At 41.6% G+C, this 24,500-nt stretch overlaps 1 protein-coding gene across 1 annotated transcript in view; it reads left to right on the top strand.

Annotated features, from left to right (window-relative positions):
• SLC9A2 (solute carrier family 9 member A2) overlaps positions 1-20,826 on the top strand; it is a 57,799-nt gene extending 36,973 nt beyond the window's left edge. Inside the window, exons 4-12 of the mRNA XM_060233797.1 lie at positions 3,575-3,792; positions 5,379-5,581; positions 8,448-8,537; positions 9,807-9,877; positions 10,261-10,422; positions 11,758-11,854; positions 14,620-14,745; positions 15,107-15,197; positions 20,388-20,826. Of these exons, the coding sequence (XP_060089780.1) occupies positions 3,575-3,792; positions 5,379-5,581; positions 8,448-8,537; positions 9,807-9,877; positions 10,261-10,422; positions 11,758-11,854; positions 14,620-14,745; positions 15,107-15,197; positions 20,388-20,707 (1,378 nt within the window). The 3' untranslated portion in view covers positions 20,708-20,826. The remainder of the gene's footprint in view (positions 1-3,574; positions 3,793-5,378; positions 5,582-8,447; positions 8,538-9,806; positions 9,878-10,260; positions 10,423-11,757; positions 11,855-14,619; positions 14,746-15,106; positions 15,198-20,387) is intronic.
• Positions 20,827-24,500: the final 3,674 nt, after the last annotated feature.

Below are 24,500 nucleotides of genomic sequence, written 5' to 3'. Positions count from 1 at the left end.
ATGATGCCCTGCATGGAATTCTATGCAACAAACTAGGAAATGTTTGAAAATATTGTTTCCAAGGGAAATGAGCCAGACTGATCTACTAGAAGTGGATCTTGTGAATGGCAATGCTCAGACTCAGAGGGTGATATTATCATTTAATTCAACATGTATACCTCAGCTTCTATTACGATCTAAAGGTTATCTGGCATCTAAGGGAGTCTTCCTATCCTGTGTTTTTAAGAATGAGATGATCTCTCCACTACTACCCCAAGAAGTGTCCAACTCAACAGAATTATCCCCTGACTACAAAGGTCGACAACAATAATTCAAATAGGGAAGAGCCAACTGATTCAACCAACTGCCCTTCCTCGCCTAATAATTTTGATGAAACTATGGACATAGTAGCAGGAATTAATGTTCTGGAAGATAATATCAGAGATCACTTCCAATCACTTCAAGCACAAGAACAACAGGATATCCTAAAAAGACTGGATCTATTGAGGGAAAATATTGTATTAAAACAGACTGAATTCCAAAAGAGAATCCAAGGGATTCCCAATAATCAAATAGAAATTTCACAGGACACCTTACCAACAAAGTCAGATCAACAAGAAGAAGCCTGTACTCCTATAATCTCCAACCATGCTCTTCAGACTAACTTTAACTCTGACAATTTGGCCTCTAATTCTACACGATCCAGCTTTCCATCTACCAATGGGTGTATATATCAAGACTCTCAAAAACTACATGACCAAATTACAGAGCTGGACTGACTGTCCAAAAAGTCTTCAACTAGAGATCTTCACCTCTTATCTTGGAATATTGTCGGCTGGCTAAATAAATCATATTAGCACATGGGACACCAGCTCTTTTTTAAATTCAGGAGAAGCCTCCTTATTGTGGGCCCATTTGGAGCAAGGAATAGGCAAAGGGTGGGAGGAGGAGAATATTCCTAATGCTGTCTCTGACTTGCATATCTCTGTTGCATTTTTTCTAAGCTTCTTCTTGCCCTTCTTGCCCTGCCCTTTGCCTCTCACTAGAGTTCTATAACTGCATTTACTGCTATGTAGCTAAAGGCAAAATTACACTTACATTGGAGATCTATGACTAGACCTCACAAAGTGTAGTCATGTGGAAGTGAGCAGGGGAGGAATTAAGTCTTCTCTCCATGTTATTTTTTTTTAATTGTAACTGCCTTGTGGGCTGAAATTTAACATTGATAGAGGGAGAAAACAATCAAAGACAGCCTGGGGAAGTGAATTTCAACTTGGAAAATGGCATAGGAGGAAAGGAATTGGCACTTCACTTGCACAGGATTATGGCATTGATCTAGCTGGGGCCAACAACAGCTGCTGATCAGGATTTTAAAAACCTAAGCACCTTCAAAACCATCTGATAATGCACATCCAATGTAACATATTGTTTGACCCAAACTTACCAGCAATTATTTGTACAATTACAGCCCCTGAATAATCAGTTACATAGATTCAGGTATGCACATATAGGAGTTGAGCAATACATCAGTTGTAAGATGGTTTATCAGTATATCCAATTCTCAACATGGCCCCATTGGGTGAATACTTAAAATATAGAGACTACAAACCTGAGAAAAGCTCCAGGTTTGCTAAAAATGTGAAATCTTAAAAAAAAGGGAGGTTAGAATCCTCCAAAATAATAGAAGCAGCACATGTACTTTAAAGAAATGAAAGCCTTCTAAGATCTCAGTGGTTATTAAGGTAGTTGTTAGGCAATTACATCATTATTCAAAGTTTGGTTTCTTTCAGTAAGAGGCAGAAGGAGAGGGCAGGGCACTTTTCAGACCTTTTTGGCCTCTCAGTCCATCTTTGCCTTCTCCCTCATGCCCTGGATTGGAGACTCATTGGATCCACACCGAGCAGCAGCCATCAGGCCCGTTGCTCATACAGTTTGTGCATCTCACCAAAGTGTGGTGGCAGCTACTGAATGCCTTGATGCTACATGACTCAACTGGGCACAGCAACAGCCTCCTCTGAGTCCTTGTGTGTTCTTCATTTGCACATGGGGTGTGCATTTGGCTCTATTCAAGAGGTGGGGGGAAGCTGGAAAATACCTTATTGGTATTTATTGGCTATTCTTTCAGCCAAATATAGAAGGGGGTGTATTTTTGGCTATTGATCACAGCCAATCCTGAATAATCCTCCCAAATTTTGGGATTATCTGGTAAAACAGGATACCCACAGTTAAATGGCATTTAAAGAGAGTGCACTCCCATCAAATGCAGTTTTGGGTGAAGCCGCAGCTTCACAAAACACATTGAAAGGGACCGTGACACCTTTAAATACCTTCAGCTCCATTATAGTGTATGGGGGCTATTACAGTCAATGATCTCCATAGGCTATAATGGGGAATCTATCCAGGGGTCAGAGGGGGGCGTTGTTTTTTGAGATCATCACCAGTTTTTCAGTGTAGTTTTTGGTGCTTCTATTCAAAAGACCTCCCAAGTTTCAAAAAGATTGGACCAGGGGTTCCAATTCTGTTTTAAATTATTGTATAATCTTATATTGTTTTAGATTGTATTTTATATTACTGTATAACCTAATTGTTTTAAACCCTATATTGTATAACTTATTGAAATGTTGTTAGCCGCCCTGAGCCTGCCTAGGCGGGGAGGGCGGGATATAAATAAAATTTATTATTATTATATATTATTATATTATAATTCTATGGTCCCCCAAAGAAGGTGCACCCATCATCCATTATTTCCAGTAGAGGGGAAAAAACCAGCAAAAAAGCAGGTGTCAAACCAGAGAGTCACTGCAGTAGAAACTGAAGGGGGACATTTTTGCAGAATGAGTGCCACTGTGGCAATCCCACCACCCTCCCAGCTGCTTTGTTGCTTCAATGGCAGTGGCAGCAGCAGCCCCCCCCCCCACTCAGCTGTCTCAACAGTGGTTTGTAGTTTAAGATTTTTCTGTAAACCTGGGGGCATCCCCCAAGTTTGGAGAATAATATCAGTTCCATCAGGTTGGGTCTGATCCACAGATACATGTTTCTGCAGATGGGCCCATGCTATTAGAATACAAGACGTAAATTTTATATAGTTTTGGGTTCTTTTACATTAACTGAGTTACTTAGGTTTTGCACATAAGCAAATAAGTCTGTTTAGTTCTGCTGAAGTACCGCTCTCAAGCGCTGCATTGCAAACGTTTTTAAACAACAGTTTTACTGTGTGGAAAAGTGACTTACTGTTTAGCAAAAATCAAAGACCCTGCAGTGCATGCTCCTAGTCCTGTTGATTTAGGTTTAACGGGATCCCAATCCACATGGTTACTTATGGATGCTGAGCCTTTTCTGCCACTTATGAAGTTGCTTCCCACAGGCCACATAATTGCCCATTTGTTTTAAGCTTTTCAAATTGTGGTTTGACAGTGTAACAGCTGGGATAGGGATGATCCAGCCCCCAGGATACTTCAGGACTAAAAGGCTGCCTTCCTCTTAAGTATGTCTTAGCATGTCTCTGAGATCTTGACATCTCTAGGGTGTGTGAATCTCAATGAAATCTCAATGAAAATATCAAGAAACTGAATTAAAGTTTATCTTGCTCCTTCAGGATTACATCTTGTGCTATGACCATGAACAAATATGTGGAAGAGAATGTTTCACAAAAGTCCTACACCACCATAAAGTATTTCATGAAGATGCTGAGCAGCGTTAGTGAGACTCTTATCTTCATTTTCATGGGTGTGTCCACTGTCGGAAAGAATCATGAGTGGAACTGGGCTTTTGTTTGCTTCACCCTTCTCTTTTGTTTGATCTGGCGTGCCCTGGGTAAGAATTTTGATCATTCTAGATTGTGCTTGAACATTTTCTTTACAACTTAAAAATGCTTATCTTCATGCAACATTTTCTGTAAAATAGAACTACCTAGACTCAATAGGAAATGAAGACAAACAGCAAGAAAGAAATGTGGTTCTCACTGAAGGCCATGCCTGGCCCATTTGCTGTATCCTTTACCTTGTGTGAAGAAAAGAACAGGAAGGATTGCCTGCCATGGGATAGTTCTGCCGTGTACTTGGGTGGTGGTGGGGTTTGAGCCTTCATTCATCTTAGCACTAGTCTTCATTTTGCAGTTTCTAGCAGGGATTGGCAGAGCTGCTGTAATATCCAGAACGCATGGAAGGCCCATAAATGCTCTGATCACTCTTGGCTGAACACCTCAGATCCTTTCTATCTAAAGAGAAGCAGGGAAGATAAAAATGCCTGGGACAAGAGAAGTAAAAAAAATCATGGTCCAGAATAATAAAGGACCAAGCAAGCTGAGTAGGGGGAAAAGGCACAGGCTTGGATTTGGAAATGGAAATGTGGAACTGAAAGAAGAGGAAAAGATCAGAGGGAAAAAGTCTGAGGGAGAAAGGAAGGTGGGAAGAGGAAATGGGCAAAGAGAACAGCTGAATACAGCTAAGAATTGCTGATATGGGGTTTGACATAATCATCTTGATCTTAATCTTCAGACTTCTTGATTTCATTACATGAAATATGTAGGAAGAAGGAACAAATATTTTAAAATACAAGATTAGCCTAGACTATGCTTTGACCAGTGGTTATCGTGATAGCATTTTTCTTTGAAGATAACATTGAATTAATTATGATTATACTAGTATGAGTTAATCGTATGCATATGAAGAGAGTTCAGGAAGAAAACAGTCTTTAGCTCAAATGAATTTATTTGTAATGATAAATGATGGGAACTTAGACTTGGAAAGAATTAGGTGCCATATCCTGGTGAGTATACTTGAGTTACTTGGCGAAATCAACTACCAAATGATGGTCATGTACTGATATTTTTTCACTGAAATATTACAGTGACTGCATTCTTAATCCAAAAATATGTATTAGTTTGTCTATTTTTCTTTTAAATGTCGAGGACCTTCCTTCTTTTTTGTAGTTATGTGATACTTGATTGTGCCTTGTTCTGTCACTTATTTTTCCATTTCCACATTTCCATTTCCAGCAGGTATAATTCTGATCCTCTCTCCCCTACAATATTTTCAAATAAAATGTTTGCATAGGTCTTGAGACAGACTGAATGCAGAGAAAGTCAGGTTGTTAGTTGAAAGTAGTTCCTGAATTAATGTCAGTATTTACCTAAGAACACTTTCCTAGGAGTAAGCCACATTTTGGATTTTTGAGTAGGTCTGCTTAGAATTGTACTGTACATCCAGTAAATAAATCTTATATATTTCTGTATAATAGAATGCAAATTTGGGTATACATCAGTTCTTATTTATTCTTTCATTCTCATAGGTTTTCTTTTAAGAGGAACTATTTTTAAAATTAAAGCTGTGATGATGATGTTTAGCCGCTTTTTTGTTCCCTGCTTTTCTTAGGTGTTTTTTGTTCCCTGCTTTTCTTAGGTGTTTTTGCTTTGACTCAGATCATTAACCTGTTCCGGACTATTCCCTTGACATTTAAGGACCAGTTTATCATTGCTTATGGAGGCCTCCGAGGAGCCATATGCTTTTCTCTGGTTTTCCTACTTCCTGCTGCTGTATTCCCTAAGAAGAAGCTTTTCATTACTGCTGTTATTGTGGTGATATTCTTCACTGTTTTCATTCAGGTAATATGAGGAGGGGATGCTTACCTGTAGGTAGTAATCAGTAGTTATTTTAATTGGAGCCTTTTGTTATTGCTAGAATAGCACAGCTCCTAGTAAGTTCTTTGGTGCTGTTATGTGGACCACAGCTCCAAGAGGCTGGGAGTGGGCAGGAACAACAGCTTCCTCTAAAAAACCAAAAGTGAACTAGTAAGCAGTAGTTGAATGGAGAGCCAGTTTGGTGTAGTGGTTAAGTGTGCGGTCTCTTATCTGGGAGAACCAGGTTTGATTCCCCACTCCTCCACTTGCACCTGCTGGAATGGCCTTGGGTCAGCCATAGCTCTGGCAGAGGTTGTCCTTGAAAGGGCAGCTGTTGTGAGAGCCCTCTCCAGCCCTACCCACCTTACAGGGTGTCTGTTGTGGGGGAGGAAGGTAAAGGAGATTGTGAGCCGCTCTGAGACTCTTTGGAGTGGAGGGCGGGATATAAATCCAATATCTTCTTCTTCTATCTTCTTGAATGTACTCTGCAGAGACATTAATAGACCAAATAATGTTCCCTCTTGCCTTCTAATCTTATGCCTGATCACATTTTACTTTGCCAATGAATGAGTTATGTTCCAAGAATATTGGAACATATTTTATGATTTATATTAGACTTAGTAAATCACACAGAGTTAGTTGGTTAACAAAGCCTGAGTTGTCAACTTTATTGTAAAATGGCCTTGAATTATGTTACAGTAAAATGAGAGTTATCAATAGGATTCATGAATATAACCCTGTGATTTTTAACCTTACATGTATTGTGGAATTTTATGCCTGGTTTATTTGAAAATGTGCTGGTCATCCTCTCCCTTGATGTCTTGATTGTTCTCAGGTGCTTGTGTCCAAGTTGGACACCAGATCAAGGGGGAGGAAGGGAAAGAAGACACAGACATAGTGGACTGGGGGAAAATACTGATTACAGGTTCCTCAGTACATACAGCAAAGGCTGGGGCCAATGGAGGAACCAAGGAAAGATTGCTAGTCTTAAGGCTGAAAATTGTGGAAGCTGTTGTTCCTGCCCTCTCCCAGCTTCTTGGGACTGGTCCACATAACAGCCCCAAAGATAGCTATCGTGCACTGTGCCCTCAGGGGCTCCTTAAATGGACCTCTTTAGGGTTATGCAGGTAGCCCACCTTATACTATTTCCCAAGGCAGTGCCATCATGCCAGCACTCCCTCTAAGCTGTGGAGTCTTGTGAGCAGAAATTCTACTTTGTGAGCTGGCATTAAAGTTGTGAGCTACTGAATAAATTAGCTTGCTCTGAGGTCATTTTTCTTGAGCTAAGACAAAAACATGTGAGTCAGAGGCTAAAAAACTGTGAGCTAGCTCACATTAACTCAGCTTAGAGGGAACATTGGCCAGCAGCTAGTTATGACACTTATGCTCATTCAGTAGTTAACAAAACATACACTCTATTGCTAAGGGAAAGACAAAACAACCAAGGCCTATTAGGCATTTGGACCCAAGGGTAAAGCTCCTTCTTGGCCCTGTTAACTAGCTCCTGTACACATAGCAAGGATGACTAGCAATACTTCAGATTGCATGAACATTTGGGGAAGATTCTCTTTTCTAGGGGAAGATTCTCTTCGTTTTTTCTGTTGGGGTTCTTCTTTAGTAGGAAGAAAAGGGGAACCACTGCTAACTAGATATGCCAGATTTGTACATGCTTCATGTCAGCAACATGTTTGTCAGTGTTATTTGTCAGTATTTGGATGTAAAAGGCCTTCATATTTTCATTATGGTCTTCCTGAAAGTACACTGTGAGCCACAATTTAAGAACCTTTAAAATGTTATTTTGAGAACATCATCAAAGTGTAGAGTTGCTGAGTACCACTACTGGTAAACATTTATCTGACATTCGTGATCTTGCAGCCTGCAGCATAGCTGCTAGGCTGCTTGGATCTGTTTGCCCACCAGGGCGGGAAGAGTTGGAGTTCGCCCGTTTGGGCGCGCTTTGCTGGGGGCGGGGTTTAGCCGCTTCAACGGCTAGCTCCCCGTCTCTTCGTTCAGTCCCTTGGCGATCGGCCCTCCCACCCGCCCTGGCTGCTATGTAGGCATTGCTGGTTGCCTCATTTGGGGAGCCGGGTAGGAATTTTTTACGCCCCAGCTGATTGGCTGGTGCTGGGGTGTGTTTTTTGCCTACACTGCATAGCAGTGCAGTGGATTGTGGAATTGGCTTGGGGAAGGTGCCTTTAAATAGGTGGTCACTTTAGTTGGCAGGTTTTAGGGGTTTAGGACACTATGCGGCTAGGGGAGGACTGTGAAGCATCCCCCTTTGGGGGAATTTTGGGGTCTGGCATGATTGACCTTGGGGTTTGGAGACCCGGGTTGGAGAATGCAGACTGTCCAGGAGGCTCTGCTAGAGGGTGCCTTTCTGCCGAGACGTGCGTCTGGGTTTGGGCCCTTTGGTGCGGGCCTCCCTGCTGGGCCTGCCTGGAGGGAGCTGAGCGGCTCATCTCCGGCTGGGGGGCTGGGTCCTCGCCCGTTAATGGCAGGGGAGCGGTCGCGGTGACCCCTAGCCCTGGCCAGGCCGCTGGTGGGGTGCCCTTGCTGTTCATGTTGGAAGCTAATAAAGTGGCCCAATTTCATTCCAATGCATTGTGTCCGACTCTTTATTCCGACCTTGGTGGGCAATCTGAATAGTACAGTAAAATGACACATGGCATGCTTTCACACACACAGTTGCACACTTTGCAACTGGATTGCAACTGAAATGGCAAAATCTACTTACAAGCAGTCGCTGAACTGGATTGAAACGGCATTTATTTAGCATGTGTGAAAACACACATGATAAGAAATTTAGGGGCTGAAATGACTTTTTGGCTTGTCTTTGTGTTGTTTTCCACAGGGGATAACAATTCGCCCATTGGTGGAATTTCTGGACGTTAAAAGGTCAAATAAAAAGCAGCCAGCAGTCAGTGAGGAGATTTACTCTCGGGTATGCTTGCAGCTTTGGACACATACTGTACCTCTGGAAATGCATTGAAATTTGGGTTTGTTCATTTGTGTTTTTTCTCCCCGTTTTAAGAATGCATGCATTGCACAGAGGCAAATACTTTCTCCCCACATTATTAGCCTGCAGCTTTTCCTGCCTAGGGTTTCTTTGTCATAAATTGCAGTTTTGTAATTTAAAAACATATAGCCACAGAAATCTGTTCATTGAACTCAATTTAACCTTTCATTTACCTGTGTAGTATTGTTTTGACGTAATTAAAGTTATGATGATTCTTTGCCCTTGAGGCATAGGCTGGGGTCCTATGACACTGTTCCTCTTATGCTTCGCTATGGCTACTGTGGAGGCTTTCCTCTGCTTTGGTGGTCACGTCGTCTGCTTCTAGCACTTCTCTGTGTGTAAAGGCTCCTTGAAAACATGGATTTTGCACATGTAGAAATACTAGTAATGGAGGAACTAAGCACCACAGCAGAAGAAAGCCTCCACAGCAGCCAAAGAGAAAAGCAACTGGAATAATGTCATAGAATTCAAGCTACAGTAAACCCACCTTTGTTTCTCCACAACTACTATTAGGCATATTCTGGGTCTGATCGACTTGAATGCCAGGGTCCTGAGAAAACCCTGTTGCCAATCCATTTGCACAGCTTATGTTCAAGTGCTAGATTAAATATGTGAATTTCCTTTATGACTCAGAATAAACTGGTTCCATACTAAGTCCAAGATACTGAATTTGGTTAAAGTGGCATATCAGACAAGGACTGGTGACATTGGGCTTCAAAACCACACTTGGCCATGAAGCTTATGGGGTGAACTTGAGTCAGTCACTTGCGCGTGAGAACCAGCATGGTGTGGTTAAGAGAGGTGGACTCTAATCTGGAGAGCTGGGTTTGATTCCCCACTCATCCACAAAAAGGCAGCTGGGTGACCTTGGGTTTGTCACAGTTCTCTCAGAGCTCTCTCAGAGCTCTCTCAGTCCCACCTACCTGTGGGGAAAAGAAAGGAAGGTTATTGTAAGCTGCTTTGAGACTCCTTTGAGTAGTGAAAGGCTGGGTATAAAAACCAACTCTCCTCCTCCTTTGCTTAACCTGCCTTACAGGGGTGTTGTCAGGATGAAATGTCCAAAAGGAGAACCATGTGCATAGCATTTGACTCCTTGGAAGAACAGCAGCGTAAAATATGTAATAGATGTTATAATCACATGTAATAACTAATTGATATCTACCAAAACAAGTCATGAATCTTTCTGTATTTTAGTTTTTTGATCATGTGAAGGCTGGAATCGAAGATGTATGTGGACATTGGGGTCATAACTTTTGGAGAGACAAGTAAGAAGAATATTAATTCTTTTGGAAATCAAATGCTGACTGAATTTCTTAGTTCAGTGTTTGTCTCCTAACATTTGTTAATTCTCTAGAACATTATTTTTGAGGCTGTGTGATGCAAGATATAGATGAATTAATTGTACCACATCTGAATTCTGTGCATTGTATTTATTGACAAGAGCACTAACCAAATTACATGAACTTGCTTTGGCATCACTTAGTGCTATATCTCCCTGCCCCAACCTCCTACATTCAATAAACAGTTGCTCAATATATTCAAGGAGTAATCTGCTGAGCCTTACCTTTAACTAACCGTAGAGGTATTCTGCTTCATGAGTGTTTAGATGACAAAATAATAGACAACATTGCTTTGGCGTTTCATATAGATTTATGAAGTTTGATAAGAAGTACCTACGGAAACTTCTAATTCGGGAAAACCAGCCCAAATCAAGTATTGTTGCACTTTACAAGAAGCTTGAAATAAAGCATGCCATTGAAATGGCAGAGACGGGAATGATAAGCACAGTACCATCTCTAGTTTCTATCAGGTAAGTAAAGGGACTGTGGAGCATTCATTATTTTTTGCACGAAGAAATAACACTGACTTTGATGTTTACACTTCATGGCTTTCCATTAATATGCAAATATTCATTTATAGTATTTCTTACATTTAGGGTTGTAAACTTCCACTGTTTTAATTGGTAGTTTGGTGGTACTGAAAATTAGAAACACATTTCTTTTGTTTCTGTTAGATTTGCAATTGAAAAGAAAATATCAAAATATCAACTTTTCTTGTACTAGTGAGATTTTGTTTATTAAACTGTGCAGGTTATCTCACATAAAGTTGTTGAGTTACCTTCAGTATTTCAGAAAGGGGTTTTGATAATATTTTATATTTAATATATTTGGTATGGCTGTTTAACCATAGACCAGGGGTGTCAAACTCATTTGTTATGAGGGCTGAATCTGACATAAATGAGACCTTGTTGGGCCAGACCGTGTCGGGTTGGGCTGAGCCATGTTGGGCTGGGCTATGTGTGTACCTATTTAAGATTAGGTAGCAGAGATATAAACTTTATAAAGGACACAGACAAAAACAATTAAATATATTTTCAGAAACCTTAAAACATATTTAAAATGTTAGCACTCATTGGTCTTAAAGGTGCTTTCTTTGTATCTCCCATGGAATCCAGGGAACTGGGCAAAGGAAGCTCTGGCTCTTTTCTTCTTTCCCCAAGGGAAGGGGGGGAGGAGCCTCAGTCAATAGAAGGAAGAGAGACTTGACTCAGTAGCTCTGCTGTGTGATTGAGAAAGCCTGGAAAAACTAGCTCTGCCTCCCCCCCTTTCTCCACAAGGGGGAAGCCTCAGCCAATGGAGAAAATTTGCTCCTGCGCAATTGAGCAAGCCTTGCAAAGCAAACTGTTATGCAGAAGGCAGCAAGATATAGGGAGAAGAAAGCAGATGGCAGCCAGTTGCTCGGGGGCCTGATAGGAGCCCTCTGGGGGCCAACTGCATGTTTGACACCCCTGCCATAGGCTAGCAACTGAAAATTCTTCAATCACTGAATAGGCCTTTCAATAATTAATTTATACTAAACTGTGATGAGTATACTAACTCTGTGGTATTCTCTGCTAATGAAAAGTAAGAATTTTACTGGGATACTTCGCTACTAACTTACATTTTAAACACTTTGAAGAGAGATGCAGCAACTTCTTGGAGTTAGATCAGCTACAATTTTTGTTATAGAAATGTGAGAAATTATAGGAATGTGGGGGTTTTCTTCCTCTAAAATGCCATTTTATCTCTATGAGGGGGAAAACAAGTAATTCATATTATTAAAAGTTATTACATATTTATCCTAAATTTATTTTGCCTTGCAACAGTGACCATCAAGATGAAAAAACAGTAACCTTCTTTCCTGGTGAGATAGATAATATGCGCGATATACTAACAAAGAACCTCTATCAAATACGGCACAGAGTAAGTAGAACTGGTATTAATGGAACACCCTGTTGCTCATGTATCTACTGCCTCAGCTGGTGATATTTTTCCTCCTCTATTAAAAACACTGGGACGCCATCCCTATGCAATCAATGGTACTTGGCTCCAAGCAAATGTATTTAGGATTAGTGTATAAGGAAGCTGATGAATAAACATGCAAAGGCAAGAAATTGCACCTGACAAGCTGTGTTTCTGCCTTTCCAAAACAACTTTAGAAGATGAGTTTGCTTCAGTGTCCTGGTCCTTTGTTCTAAACATGTGACTTTTAACAGTGAGCAAAAGTACTTGTGAGTTTGATTTAAATATTTAGGCACTGTTTCCAAAGGCAATGTTTTCCAATTGCTAAGGCTTTATATCCCATTTATTCTTAACATAATGTTCCAGTAGGGACATGGAGTACTGAGACTGAGAAATTGTTATTATCCTATGGGGATCCTATTCGTAGATCCACCCTATTGCTTGTGCTTAATTTCAACCATATCAACTGGATCCCATTGCATTTTCTTACAGTATAGAGTAGTGGATAGTTTGCAAATCTTTCAAGGGTGGGTAGGCTTTACAGGTGCCCACTAATGGCAGGCAAACTCCTGGTAACTGCTGCTGCTTGCCAATGCTCAGCTGGCATCACACTGGGGCAATACTCCAGCACTCGCTCCTGAACTCTGTGGTTTATATAGAGTTTGAGGGCAAGTGCTAGAGCATCAATCTGGTGCAATGTCAGCAATTCTAGGTTGTACTGTGACATCCTCAAACGGTGACAAAGATCACTGCCTCTGTTTGTCTGGCCTGCTTCTGGGTTGTGCTGAAAGTGATGTCATTGTATGGTATAAAAAAATCACTGCTTCCTGCAGTAAGTACTGGACCCCACATCTGGTTACCAGGTCATGCCTGATAACCCTACAGGTGGGCCAGGAAGGAGGATGAGAAACAAGATGAGATGGGAGTGGGGGCAAATTAGATTTTTCTCTGCATAATGTGTAAAATGGCCCTGTCCTGTTGCTAAATAATGCTATGTATGTATAAATATTCAAATTGAAAAATAAAATGTAAACTTGTTCAGTGTTAATTGATGTGAGATTGTTGTGCTTTATTCTGGGTAGGGGGAAAATAGTGTGGAATGTAAGTGGCTTCCAAAATATTTCCAAAAACAAAAAGGGCCCTGTTTCAAAAAGTTTGAGAACTACTAGATTGAAGGTGGCTTAAGCTACAATAATATGTGCACATATTTGTGATGAAAACTGGTGAACTTCTGTGTAAGCATACATAGGACTTCACTGTGAATAGAACATCTTTAAGTCCATCCCCGCTGACAAAAGTCTGTATAGTCAAAGCAATGGTATTTCCAGTAGTAATGTATGGCTGTGAGAGTTGGACCATAAGGAAGGCCGAGCACCAAAGAATAGATGCTTTTGAATTGAGGTGCTGGAAAAGACTCTTGAGAGTCCCTTGGATGGCAAGAAAATCAAATCAATCAATCCTAAAGGAAATCGACCTTGCCCGTTCCCTGTAAGGTCAGGTACTGAAACTGAAGCTCAAATACTTTGGCCACCAAATGAAAAGGGAGCACTCACTGGAGAAGATACTGATGCTAGGAAAGATTGAAGGTAAAAGAAGAAGGGGACGGCAGAATATGAGATGGTTTGATAGTGTTATTGATGCAACAAACATGAATTTGAGCAAACTTAGGAGGATGATGGAAGATAGAAGGGCCTTGTGTGATGTGGTCCATGGGGTCGTGAAGAGTCAGAGTTGACTGTGCAACTGAACAACAACAAAAAAAGTCCATCCCTCAGTTTGTATGAAGCTTTGACTGTTAATAGTACAAAGAGTTTGTTTAATTTCCATCTCATTCACATTGGAGACTACCTCAGCACATGGGTATGCAAGAGGGAAGGCAGCATCTCTGTTTTGTGCCAAATGCGTGTGAAATTCTGTGCCTTCTTACTATAGGTGGCAGAAACACAACTTTTTGTGAATCAAAAACTCTCGGGTTGTAGAAACATAAACAGGATGGTTGGCAAGTGGTATATCCTTAGTGGTTTTCTACCTATATGAAACCAAGATGACTACCAGCAAACAGTCTGATTGAACATGCATTCATTTATGTTGCATCTAATAAGTTACGTGCACAAGTTTGGTTGCAGATAATCAGTTTTAATTTTTGAATGTTGCTGGTCAGCCAGTTTGGTGTAGTGGTTAAGTGTGCGGACTCTTATCTGGGAGAACCGGGTTTGAGTCCCCACTTCTCTACTTGCACCTGCTAGCATGGCCTTGGGTCAGCTACAGCTCTGGCAGAGGTTGTCCTTGAAAGGGCAGCTGCTGTGAGAACCCTCTCCAGCCCCACCCACCTCACAGGGTGTCTGTTGTGGGGGAGGAAGGTAAAGGAGATTGTGAGCCGCTCTGAGACCCTTCGGAGTGGAGGGCGGGATACAAATCCAATATCTTCTTCAAGCACTGAAGGTAGAGCTGCCAATCTCCAGGCAATGGCTGGAGATCTCTTGCTATTATCACTGATCTCCAGGCAACAGAGAGCAGTTCAGCTGACAAAAATGGCCACTTTGGAGTCTGTGGCATTATAGTCTGCTGAGATCTCTTTGTCCTTCCTCAACCCTGTCCACCCCCAGAATCGCCAGGTATTTTCCAACCTGGAGCTGGCAACCCTAATTGAAGGTATGGTTGCCTTTTGTGTTGCTATGCTGCTGTCTGTATTACTACAGATTTGAAATCTATCTTTGTTGTTTCAGGCTCCTTCATACAACAGATACAGCCTAGCTGAAGATGCAAATGAGAAACAGGCCAAAGAAATTTTGATCCGTCGCCGACACAGCTTAAGGGAGAGCATTAGGAAAAGCAATAGTTTGTCAAGACCGGTATTTGTATTTTCAAGTTTATTCTACTGCATAGATCTAATTTGTCTAATATACATGTTATGTTGCTGAAAAATATAGTGAGGCTGCTGGCTAGTTCTCAGTGGGTAGACATGTGCCGAGGTTTTTGTGTGTGTGTGAGTGAGAGAGAGAGAGAAAACGCATATATTCTACTCATGCTTGTGAATAAAATTGAGCAAGATTTTATTTATACTATGAGACAAAATGATTAGCCTCAGTTGAAAGTAGTAATTTTCACAGGTATGTCTACTTCACAGCTTTGTTAGTTTGTGAAACTGTTTTAAATCTCTTTTTCAAACATCTATTTTGCTCTGTGGGCACATAACTATTCTTATTTCTCCAGATTACAAACAAAGCAACTCGCTACTTATCACTGCCTAAAAACACAAAACTGCCTGAGAAAGTACAGAAAAGAAGTCAATTCTCTTTCAGAGGTAATGAATTCATTAATAAAATGAATGAAAAAAATTGTCAGTTATAGCCAAGGCTGTTTACAATTTTTGTTCATACAAATAAGTATATTGATGTTACACACAATGTAGGTTGAGGATAAATTAATAATTATATGAGTGATATTTGGCTGCGATCAAAACCACTAAATAATGCACTTTCAATCCACTTTCAAAGCACTCTCCAACTAGATTTTCTCCGTTTACTCAGTAAAATCCTGTTGGAAAGTGCTTTGAAAGTGGATTGAAAGTGCTGCATCATTTAGTGTGTGTGACCAAAGCCCTTGTATATTGCACATATTGACTGTATAATTTATATATGTGTCTGAGGCTGTGATCACACACATTAAATAATGCACTTTCAATCCACTTTCAATGCACTTTCCAACTGGATTTTGCCAGTTCACACAGAAAATCCAGTTGGAGAGTGCATTGAAAGTGGATTTGAAAGTGCATTATTTAATGTGTGTGATCACAGCCTCTGTGGCAGGGCGCTAAGAAGGCTTTCTGAATATGTAAGTTAAACTCCCAAAGCTGACGCAAACAGATGAATTTCCAGGGTTCTTATAGTCCCATTTTGTGTAGCATTTCATTCAGTTATGGTACACCACAAACCCTTGCATAGTAAAACAGTGTATTTTAGAATAGGTTAATCTCTCGGCTTGGCTTCGCGAACGAAGATTTAAGAAGGGTGCAATAGTCCACGTTTGCTGCAGGCTCGCTGGTGGCTGACAAGACCAATGTGGGACAGGCAGGTCCGGCCACAGCGGCTGCAGGGAAAAGTCTGATTTAGGGTTGGTCCTGTAGCAGTGCGATTCTTCCTCAATCTCCTTTTGTCCTCAAGACCAGCTATGCGTGTGTTCTCAAAGGAAGAGACAGCCTGGTGGATGGTGTGCCTCCATGCTTTGCGATCTGAGGCTAGGTCAGACCACTGGTCGTTCAGGGCGTCCACTGCCTACTGTGTCAAGCATGGTTCTGATGTTCCAACACGCAAGCTTTAGTCTTTGCACACTTTGTGAGGCAGGTGCATGCCTTTTCTTTGTTGTTATTTTTCGACCGCAAGTAAGGATGCCCGTTGACCGCGGCTAGCCAACTGGGGTGGGGGAGACGAGCTTTGTTTAGGCCACCTTTTCTAGGCCCCTCTCCGTGTGGAGCAAGCAGTGCTGTCCCTAGATAAGGCTGCTTGGTCGTTCAGGGTGCTGCCGAAAGATGCTTTCGTCTCCGGGTTAGCATCAGGCGACCAATATCCTGAACCGCCTACATGCAGGATTGGGACTGCGGCTTCCAGTGGCACCTTCCACCTGCCGTTTCGCCCCTTGCCTATCGCTGCAGGACTTGATGCATTGTGGGTTGTGTGTGTGGATATGCCCTTCAGGCCTGCGCAGAGGAATTTTTTAGGTGAAGCGCAGTGTGCGCGGTACTGGCTCCACCCTTTCACCTGGGGGTCATCTGCCATGGCCCAGTAAGCCGGGACGCCGGCAGCGAGTCCTCCAGGTGGTAGGTGTTACATTAACGAGCTCTAACTGCCCGGGTTTGATGTTAGAGTTTTCCTTCTCTTAGGCTGACGAGGTTGGTGGGCCCAGCCTGCCCATCCGGTTATACCGCCGGACAATTCGGTCGCACCATGACGTAGCAAACTCTGTGAAAACGGGGGGGACCAGCGAGAAGGTGTTGCTACGGATGCAGTAATGCAGGAGAGGCCATTGCAGTGACCATCTGCCAGGCATAGCCAGACAGTGACCACGCGGCGTTCACTACACCGGGAGAGGAGAGGCTATGTATTGCGCATGCACTTTCCCTGGGGGGGGTAGGATTCCCAGAGGGAGCCCACCCCCCACCCCCAATAGGTTAATAAGGCTGTAATATTGAACATGGCTAATAGAAAGAAAATGCCATTAAACTCAGTAAGACTTACTTCCAGGGGGAAAAAATGGTGAAGATCCATCTATAATTCATTTAACTTGAAGTGACTTGTTATTTCAAGCAATATTATTTACAGTCCGGTAGTCCTATGTATTTTTAGTTAGAAGACCCATTGCACCCAATGAAATTTATTCCTAGGTAAGTGTACAGAGGTTTGCAAGCCTAGAGTCTCTTTCTTAGAAGCCTTGGAGGAATACATATCAGCCACACACACAGTCTCTCCAAGGTTTTAAAATTCCTCTATATTTTCTTTTATGGTGCAGCCTAGGAGGATAGGTAAAGGAGGCTGGTGTGAAGATGATACAGTAACATCAGTGTCACTTGCACCAAAGGCACTCATTTCTTTAATCCTGCTGTTGTCATTTTATGAAAACCTATTCACCACAATAAAGAGTGGAGCAAGTAATGGAGTCTCTATCATACTGCCTTCAGTTCTTTTATTTCTTTCAGTATTAGGCTGAGACTGATATAGTTGTTTTAGCCATACCTAGGGATTTGAGCATGTTCAGTGGAATTTTTTTTTAAACTTTCCTTATTTGAACCACAGACTTCAGGTGTTTCTGTACAGGTTATTTGCCCCAAGACTGATGCTGTTGGGAAATGGTTATTTTTTTTTTTGCTTCCTTATAGCATTGTGGTGCATTTTTGTACCTCATGAGGTTTTCCCAGTTTTTATCTGATCTATCTCAAAACTACATTTCTACAAAGTTTTGGAAAAGTGGGTGGGAAAGTTCAGATTTTCCTGGTTCTCCTCCTACACAGCAGCCATTTCTCCCAGAGTAGCCATTTCCTCCTCCCACTACTTTTGTTTGTCTTAATCAGCAATTTCATAGTGCTATTACAATATGCATCAGGTTGGTTGAATTCCTGGCTTTCATTTTTAAAAAAGTCTCTAGACCCTTTCCTTGCAGAGATATATGAAAAGCATATCTCTGCAATGAAATAGGCTAAATACTTCTTTTAAAAAATGAAAGCTGGAAATGTTTTTAGTATAATACATATATATTTAGTATAATATATATTATACAGTATATTTAGTATTTGGTATTATAATTAGTAATATTAAAATTAATACTGATATTATCACAACTATATTATATTACTACTATAATTAATAAAATTAAATTAATATACATTTAATATAATAAAATATTTATATAATACTATTAAATCATCAATAAGAAGAAAAACCCAGGGAAACTTGCTGTGAGGAAGTCCTGTTGTAGATGTGTTGTTGCATTATGTGCTGTATAGAACCTGTCTCTGTGTGGAAAACAGCATTATCACAAACTGCTTTCTGTTTCCAGAGCAGTTAGCTATGCACTATGGAAGTTGCTGTTCAAGAAGCACATACCCAGAGCTTCTTTAGGTACACATAATTGCATGTTGTCTCTCTCAGGCCTCGGATTCAGTGGGAGCTCACAGGAGCGCAGCTCCTGAACCTTTCTGAGAATTCTACCTCCTCCTTCTGAGAGTTCCATCTCCTTGTCCATTGAATAGTATGTGCAGCTGCATAATAATCCCTGGATGAGCTTCACCACCTATTTGTCCACAAAATGACTCCTGGTCTCTTTAAAAAAAACTTGGCCCTAGGTTCCTAAATGTGATGTTCAATATCACCTCATTCACCTGTGCCTTTCATACATGCTGCTTTTAACTAGAACATTAGAGCTACATATTGAGGATAATAAAACTGGAACTGCAAATACTGATGTGAATATCAAGTTGCAACAATGCCTTAAGAGGTATTCTTTGTGCTGCTGCTAGTGAGTAGAGCACCTAACCAGGGAGGGGACAGATTCCTGGCAATGCCATTGTGGTTATGTCTAGATCTGCTTTTTGTCTTCCTCCCCCCGCCCAAATCTTGAATGAGCCAGATATACCCAGGAACTGTTCTACTGTTTCATGTTTCGTGTGGAATAAAAAGAGCTTTCATGGAGCAAAACAATGCACTTGAGAGTACAAAACTCTCACAGTGTACTGTGTTGTTGCTTATAACTCAGACTGAATGAAAGCTATAATTTCCCCAAGTTTAATTTTTTTTCCACTGGAAAGCAAAATTTCTTTATTCTGAAAAAAATGTGGTCTTGTTGGTTCTCCCCCTCCTCCTCTCTAGCATTCGTACAAAATTAAATTAGCACCCAGTTTCCAAAGCACAACATGGTTTTATAGTCATCTTTGTTTAAGATGACAGTGCTTTTGTAACTACTTCAAGGTGTGTATGAGACTAGAAATGTCATTTTTAGAGCAGAAATGACTTATTTTTTACTGACAATATGTAATTTTGTACCATCTGGTTTTGTACACTCAAGTTGAAGCACCTCCTTTAGTTGGCCTGAGATGTTTGTATTTATTATGCATTAAAAATATATCTAGCCTTTCCATTAAAAACAAAATAGGCCAAACGCTTCTACCAGCCTGACCCTGAAAAATCAGAAACACTGTTTAAAAATTCCTATCATGATCTGAGAAAAGGTAAATAAAATGAAGGCTTGTAAACAACCAAACAACACAGCATGCAGCAATAAAATAAAGACAGGCTTCTTGTTATATAAGAGATAGAATGAACATAAAAATTCCAGATAATATGTACAATACAAGAAATCAATTGGCATTCTCACATCACATATGTGGGAAAATGCACACTTTTGTACTATGTATTCTCCAAATCTGAAGTGGCTTGTAACATATACTAAATAGGGTTGCCAAGTCTGTGTTGGAAAATACCTGGAGACTTTAGGGGTAGATCTGGGAGAGGGCGGGATTTGGGGAAGGGAGGAGGCTAAGCATGGTACAATACCATAAAGCAGCCATTTTCTGCAGCGGAGCTGATCTCAACCACCTGGAGATCAGTGGCAAAAGCAGGAGATCTCCAGGCCCCGCCTGGAGGCTGGCAACCCTAAAAATAACACAAAACATAATGCCATAGCATACCAAATTAATCAAAATAACATTACAAAACAATTTCCCACAACATGACTCATCGTTTTTACACATCAGCCTATGTCTTCAGGTATTGAGAGCTAGTATTAACCTTGTTAGAATGAATTTTCCTTTTCTTTGACATTCCCTGCATTTATAAACGCCAAATTCCATTGTTTCACAAAATAATATTCCTAAAACAAACAAACTACACATCATACAGCAAAGTATTTGGTATTCTGTTGTAATGTCCAGAATTTTGTTCTGTTGTACAGAATGAATAAATATTTGATAAGTGCATTAATATGTACTAATTTTCTAAATTTGCAGTGGGTGATAGCAGTGATTCTGAATCAGATCACACCACAGTGCTAAATTTAAAATCTCAAGCAGGGAGGATTTTAAGAGACCAGAGACTTCGACAGCAGCAAGAAAAAATGGAATGGAAAAATGAAATGGACACAGATAATCAAGAGTCCATTCACTCTCAGCAAACCAGGGTATTCAGGCAACCACTGCTGCCTCGGCCTACATTTGGCACACTGTGTGAAGAAGATGATGCTGAAGAAAACAGGTCATTCAGACCCATTCCACCACCTCGGTTAGCCCGGAAAACATCAGAAGATGAAAGGCCTAGAGATAAATCCTAGAAGAAGCCACGATGAAAACTGCTAAAAGGAGTAACTATCAACCACAGCCATCGTAGAATAGTAATCTGTACACCAACTGGACAGCTGGGTCTGTTTAAAAGGATAACCCTGGATGCTTTCAGAGGGTGGCAATACTTCCTCTAAGCTGTGGAGTCTTGTGAGCAAAAATTCTACATTGTGAACTACTTGCATTAAAGTTGTGAGCTACTGTATAAATTAATTTTCTCTGGGGCCATTTTTCCTGAGCTAAGACAAAAATGTGTAAGCTGGAGGCTAAAAAAATCTGAGCTGGTTCCAGCAGCGGATCTACATGTTTTTAAAGGCGGGGGGCATAATTAAAAAATGGTGCTCCCTTATGGGCCATTCTATCTTATGGTCCCATAGAATACAATGGACTCCATACCCAGATGGCGCCCCCCCTCCGTCAGTGCCCGGGGCAAGCACCCCCCTCTGCCGCCCCTAGATCCGGCTCTGGCTGGTTCACACTAACTCAACTTAGAGGGAACACTAGTTGGTGGCAGGGAGAAGCTTTTTAGAAATCATGTTCTTTCACTTAGCAGGGGGGGAGCCTACTTGCAGTGGAACCAAATAATGCAGATGTTTTATTTTAAGACTGCTGGTAAACTTCCATAACAAAAGGAAGTTTCATAAATTATATTGTATGTTATTTTTAATTGTTTTACTTTGTTTGTCCATGGCAAGTTGTAAATACAAGTTGCACTGAAAAAAAACCCTGCACGATGCACCTCTGTTTAAAGCACTTGCAAACTAGTCTGTTAAGGATACCCAATGCACTGAAATATAATTACATATTGTAAAATATGGGAATGCATTGAGTTAAAAAGAAGCTGCAGTACCAAATATTATGTCCATTATGTACAATGTATTCCCAAGCTAGTGTAGTACAATAGTGTGCTGGACAAGGAATGAGGAAGCTTGAATTCAAGGTCACCCCTCTGCTATGAAACTCATGGGGTAAACATCCGTAAGTCATTCTGTCTTGATCTATCTCTCTCAGCCTATGCTAGAGATAAAAGTACTGGAACTTTTGAAGCCATGGGAGGGGGGAAATGGAAATACCCCCTCTCAATTTTCCCTAGAAACCCCCTCTGAAAGGTTGGTAAGAACATAAAGTGTGCAATACTTATCTACCTAGGGTTGCCAAGGCCAATTCAAGAAATATCTGGGGACTTTGGGGGCGGAGCCAGGAGACTGGGGGTGGAGCCAGGAGACATTGGGGGTGGAGCCAGGAACAAGGGTGTGACAAGCATAATTGAACTCCAAGGGAGTTCTGGCCATCACATTTAAAGGGACAGCACACCTTTTTAAATGCCTTTCCTCCTTAGGAAATAATGAAGGATAGGGACACTATCTTTTGGGGCTCATAGAATTGGACCCCCCGGTCCAATCATTTTGAAACTTGGGGGGTATTTTGGGAAGAGGCACTAGGTGCTATACTAAAAAATTGGCGCCTCTACCTCAAAACATAGGCCCCCCCAGAGCCCCCAACACTCGCAGATCAATTCCCCATTATTCCCTATGGGAATCGTTCTCCATAGGGAATAATAGAGTGCCCAGTAGACATTTCCCTCCCCCCCCATGCTTTCTAAAGCTGGGGGAGGGCCTCCAAACCAGGGAATCCCCTGCCTCCTCTCTTTCTCTCACACACAAATACTTACTGTGTCTTGTTCCTGTAGAACTTTACTTGATCTGAAAACGAAAGCAAAACAAAGGGAGGGGCCGGTCTCCGAAGCCCTTCCTGTTTCCTGCTCAGCCTTAAAGGCACATATTTTAAAAACAGGCCTGCAGGAGCTCTAGAACTACATGGTGGCTGTAGGGGTCGGGGCTTCCCCTGTCGGCAAGCTGGCTGGGGGCGGGGAGAAGCCTGTAAAAACGGGGGATCCCCCACTGGGACCTGGGAATTGGGAAGCCTATGGACATTGGAGGGTAAAGCTTGGGGAGGGGAAGGACCTCAGCAGCATTATAAGGCTTTGAAAGGTTAACTCTGTAAGCATTTTCTCCAGGGGAGCTTGTCTGGAGATCACCTATAATTCCAGGAGTAGGCTTCCCAAATCCCCCACCTAGCCGGGGGACCCCCGATTTGGAGCCTTCTCTCCCCGCCCGCCAAAAATTTGGAAAGCGGGGGGGGGGGAATGGCGGCCCTTCCCACCCAGCCCCGATCCCAGCAGCTTCTCCTTGCCCTTCCCACCCAGCCCCGATCACAGCAGCCTTTCTTCAGTTTTCCCAGGCTGCTTCCCGCCCCCAATCAGCTGGCTGGTGGGGGGGGGAGAGGGAGCCCCGCCCGCAAAGGACCATGTGCCTTTGCACCTCCGGAGGCTTGACTTGAAAGGCTTCAATTTAGGATGGTGTGTCTCTGTGAAGAAGCTGGCAGCAACTGGTGGGTAGAGAGGCCGATCCGCTGCTTCAGACTCGCCAGAAAGGGGGGGGGGGAGAGGGAAACGTCTTCATTATTCCCTATGTGTTCGATTCTCATAGTGTATAATGGGGAATTGTTCTGGAGGTTTCGGGGGCTCTGGGGGAGCTGTTTATTGAGGTAGAGACACCAAATTTTCAATATAGTATCTAGTGCCTCTCCCCAAAGTACCCCCCAAGTTTCAAAACGATTGGACCAGGGGGTCCAATTCTATGAGCCCCCAAAGAAGGTGCCCCTATCCTTCATTATTTCCCATGGAAGGAAGACATTTAAAAAGGTGTGCTGTCCCTTTAAATGTGATGGCCCGAACTCTCTTGGAGTTCAATTATGCTTATCACACCCTTGTTCCTGGCTCTGCCCCCAGTGTCTCCTGGCTCCACCCCCAAAGGCCCCAGATATTTCTTGAATTGGACTTGGCAACCCTATCCAGGAGGCCTCCATGCTCCACCTGGAAGCTGGCTGTCCTATTTCTACCTATCAATCCTAAGCGTATTTGATTGCATTAGTAACATACAATGCATATGAAATTGTATTAACAGGCATTTTAAAATACAAATGTCTTAGGTTTCTTTAAACAAAATATCAAATATATCCAAACAAGAGAGAGAGGGGTGTAAATTACTGTATCCTATGTTATCATAGTATTTTTCTGTCATTCCAAGGGTAGAAGAGAGAATAGGATTTTTTTTACTGTTCCCCCAAACTTCCATTTTTTTTTACATTGAAAAAGATGAAAAAGCCCCTTTTCATGCTATTTTGAGTACATATAACCTTACCTTGAAAAGCATTTTACATGATTCCTAAAGCAAGCAAGCAAAGAAATTATAGGTTTTTTTAAGTGCTCCCCCAAATATTACAATTTTTCCATTGTATGTTATATATTGTCTTTCAACTTATTTCAGTCCAAAGACACAGAAAACTTCATAGGTTTTGCTCCCCAAAAATTCCCATTATTTTTATTAGAAAAATTGGAAAATAGTCTTCAGACTTTTTCATTACATACATTTTGAGTGTGAAACACCTTGTCTTGAAAAGAATTTCATTAATTTTTTTTTAAAATGGGGATTTTATTGAGTGCTCAACCAAATTTCCCATTTTTTCTATCAAAAAGAGTACTAGGCAGAAAAAGCCCAGGAATTTCCCAATTTTTTTTCAGTTGCTTTCAGGGTTTTCGTATCTCTAGCTTAACCTACCTCACAAGATTGTTTGAAAATAAAATAGAAGAGGGCCTAACCTTAGGGTTGCCAATCCCCAGGTGGGGGCAGGGGACCCCCGGTTTGGAGACCCTCCCCCCGCTTCAGGGTTGTCAGAAAGCGGGGGGGGGGAGGGGAGGGAAATGTCTGCTGAAAACTCTATTAT

Source organism: Heteronotia binoei, chromosome 3 (genome assembly GCF_032191835.1).
Source record: "Heteronotia binoei isolate CCM8104 ecotype False Entrance Well chromosome 3, APGP_CSIRO_Hbin_v1, whole genome shotgun sequence".
NCBI lineage: Eukaryota > Metazoa > Chordata > Lepidosauria > Squamata > Gekkonidae > Heteronotia > Heteronotia binoei.
The sequence above is the reverse complement of the archived record's forward strand: the minus strand, read 5'-3'. Positions and strand labels throughout refer to the sequence as shown.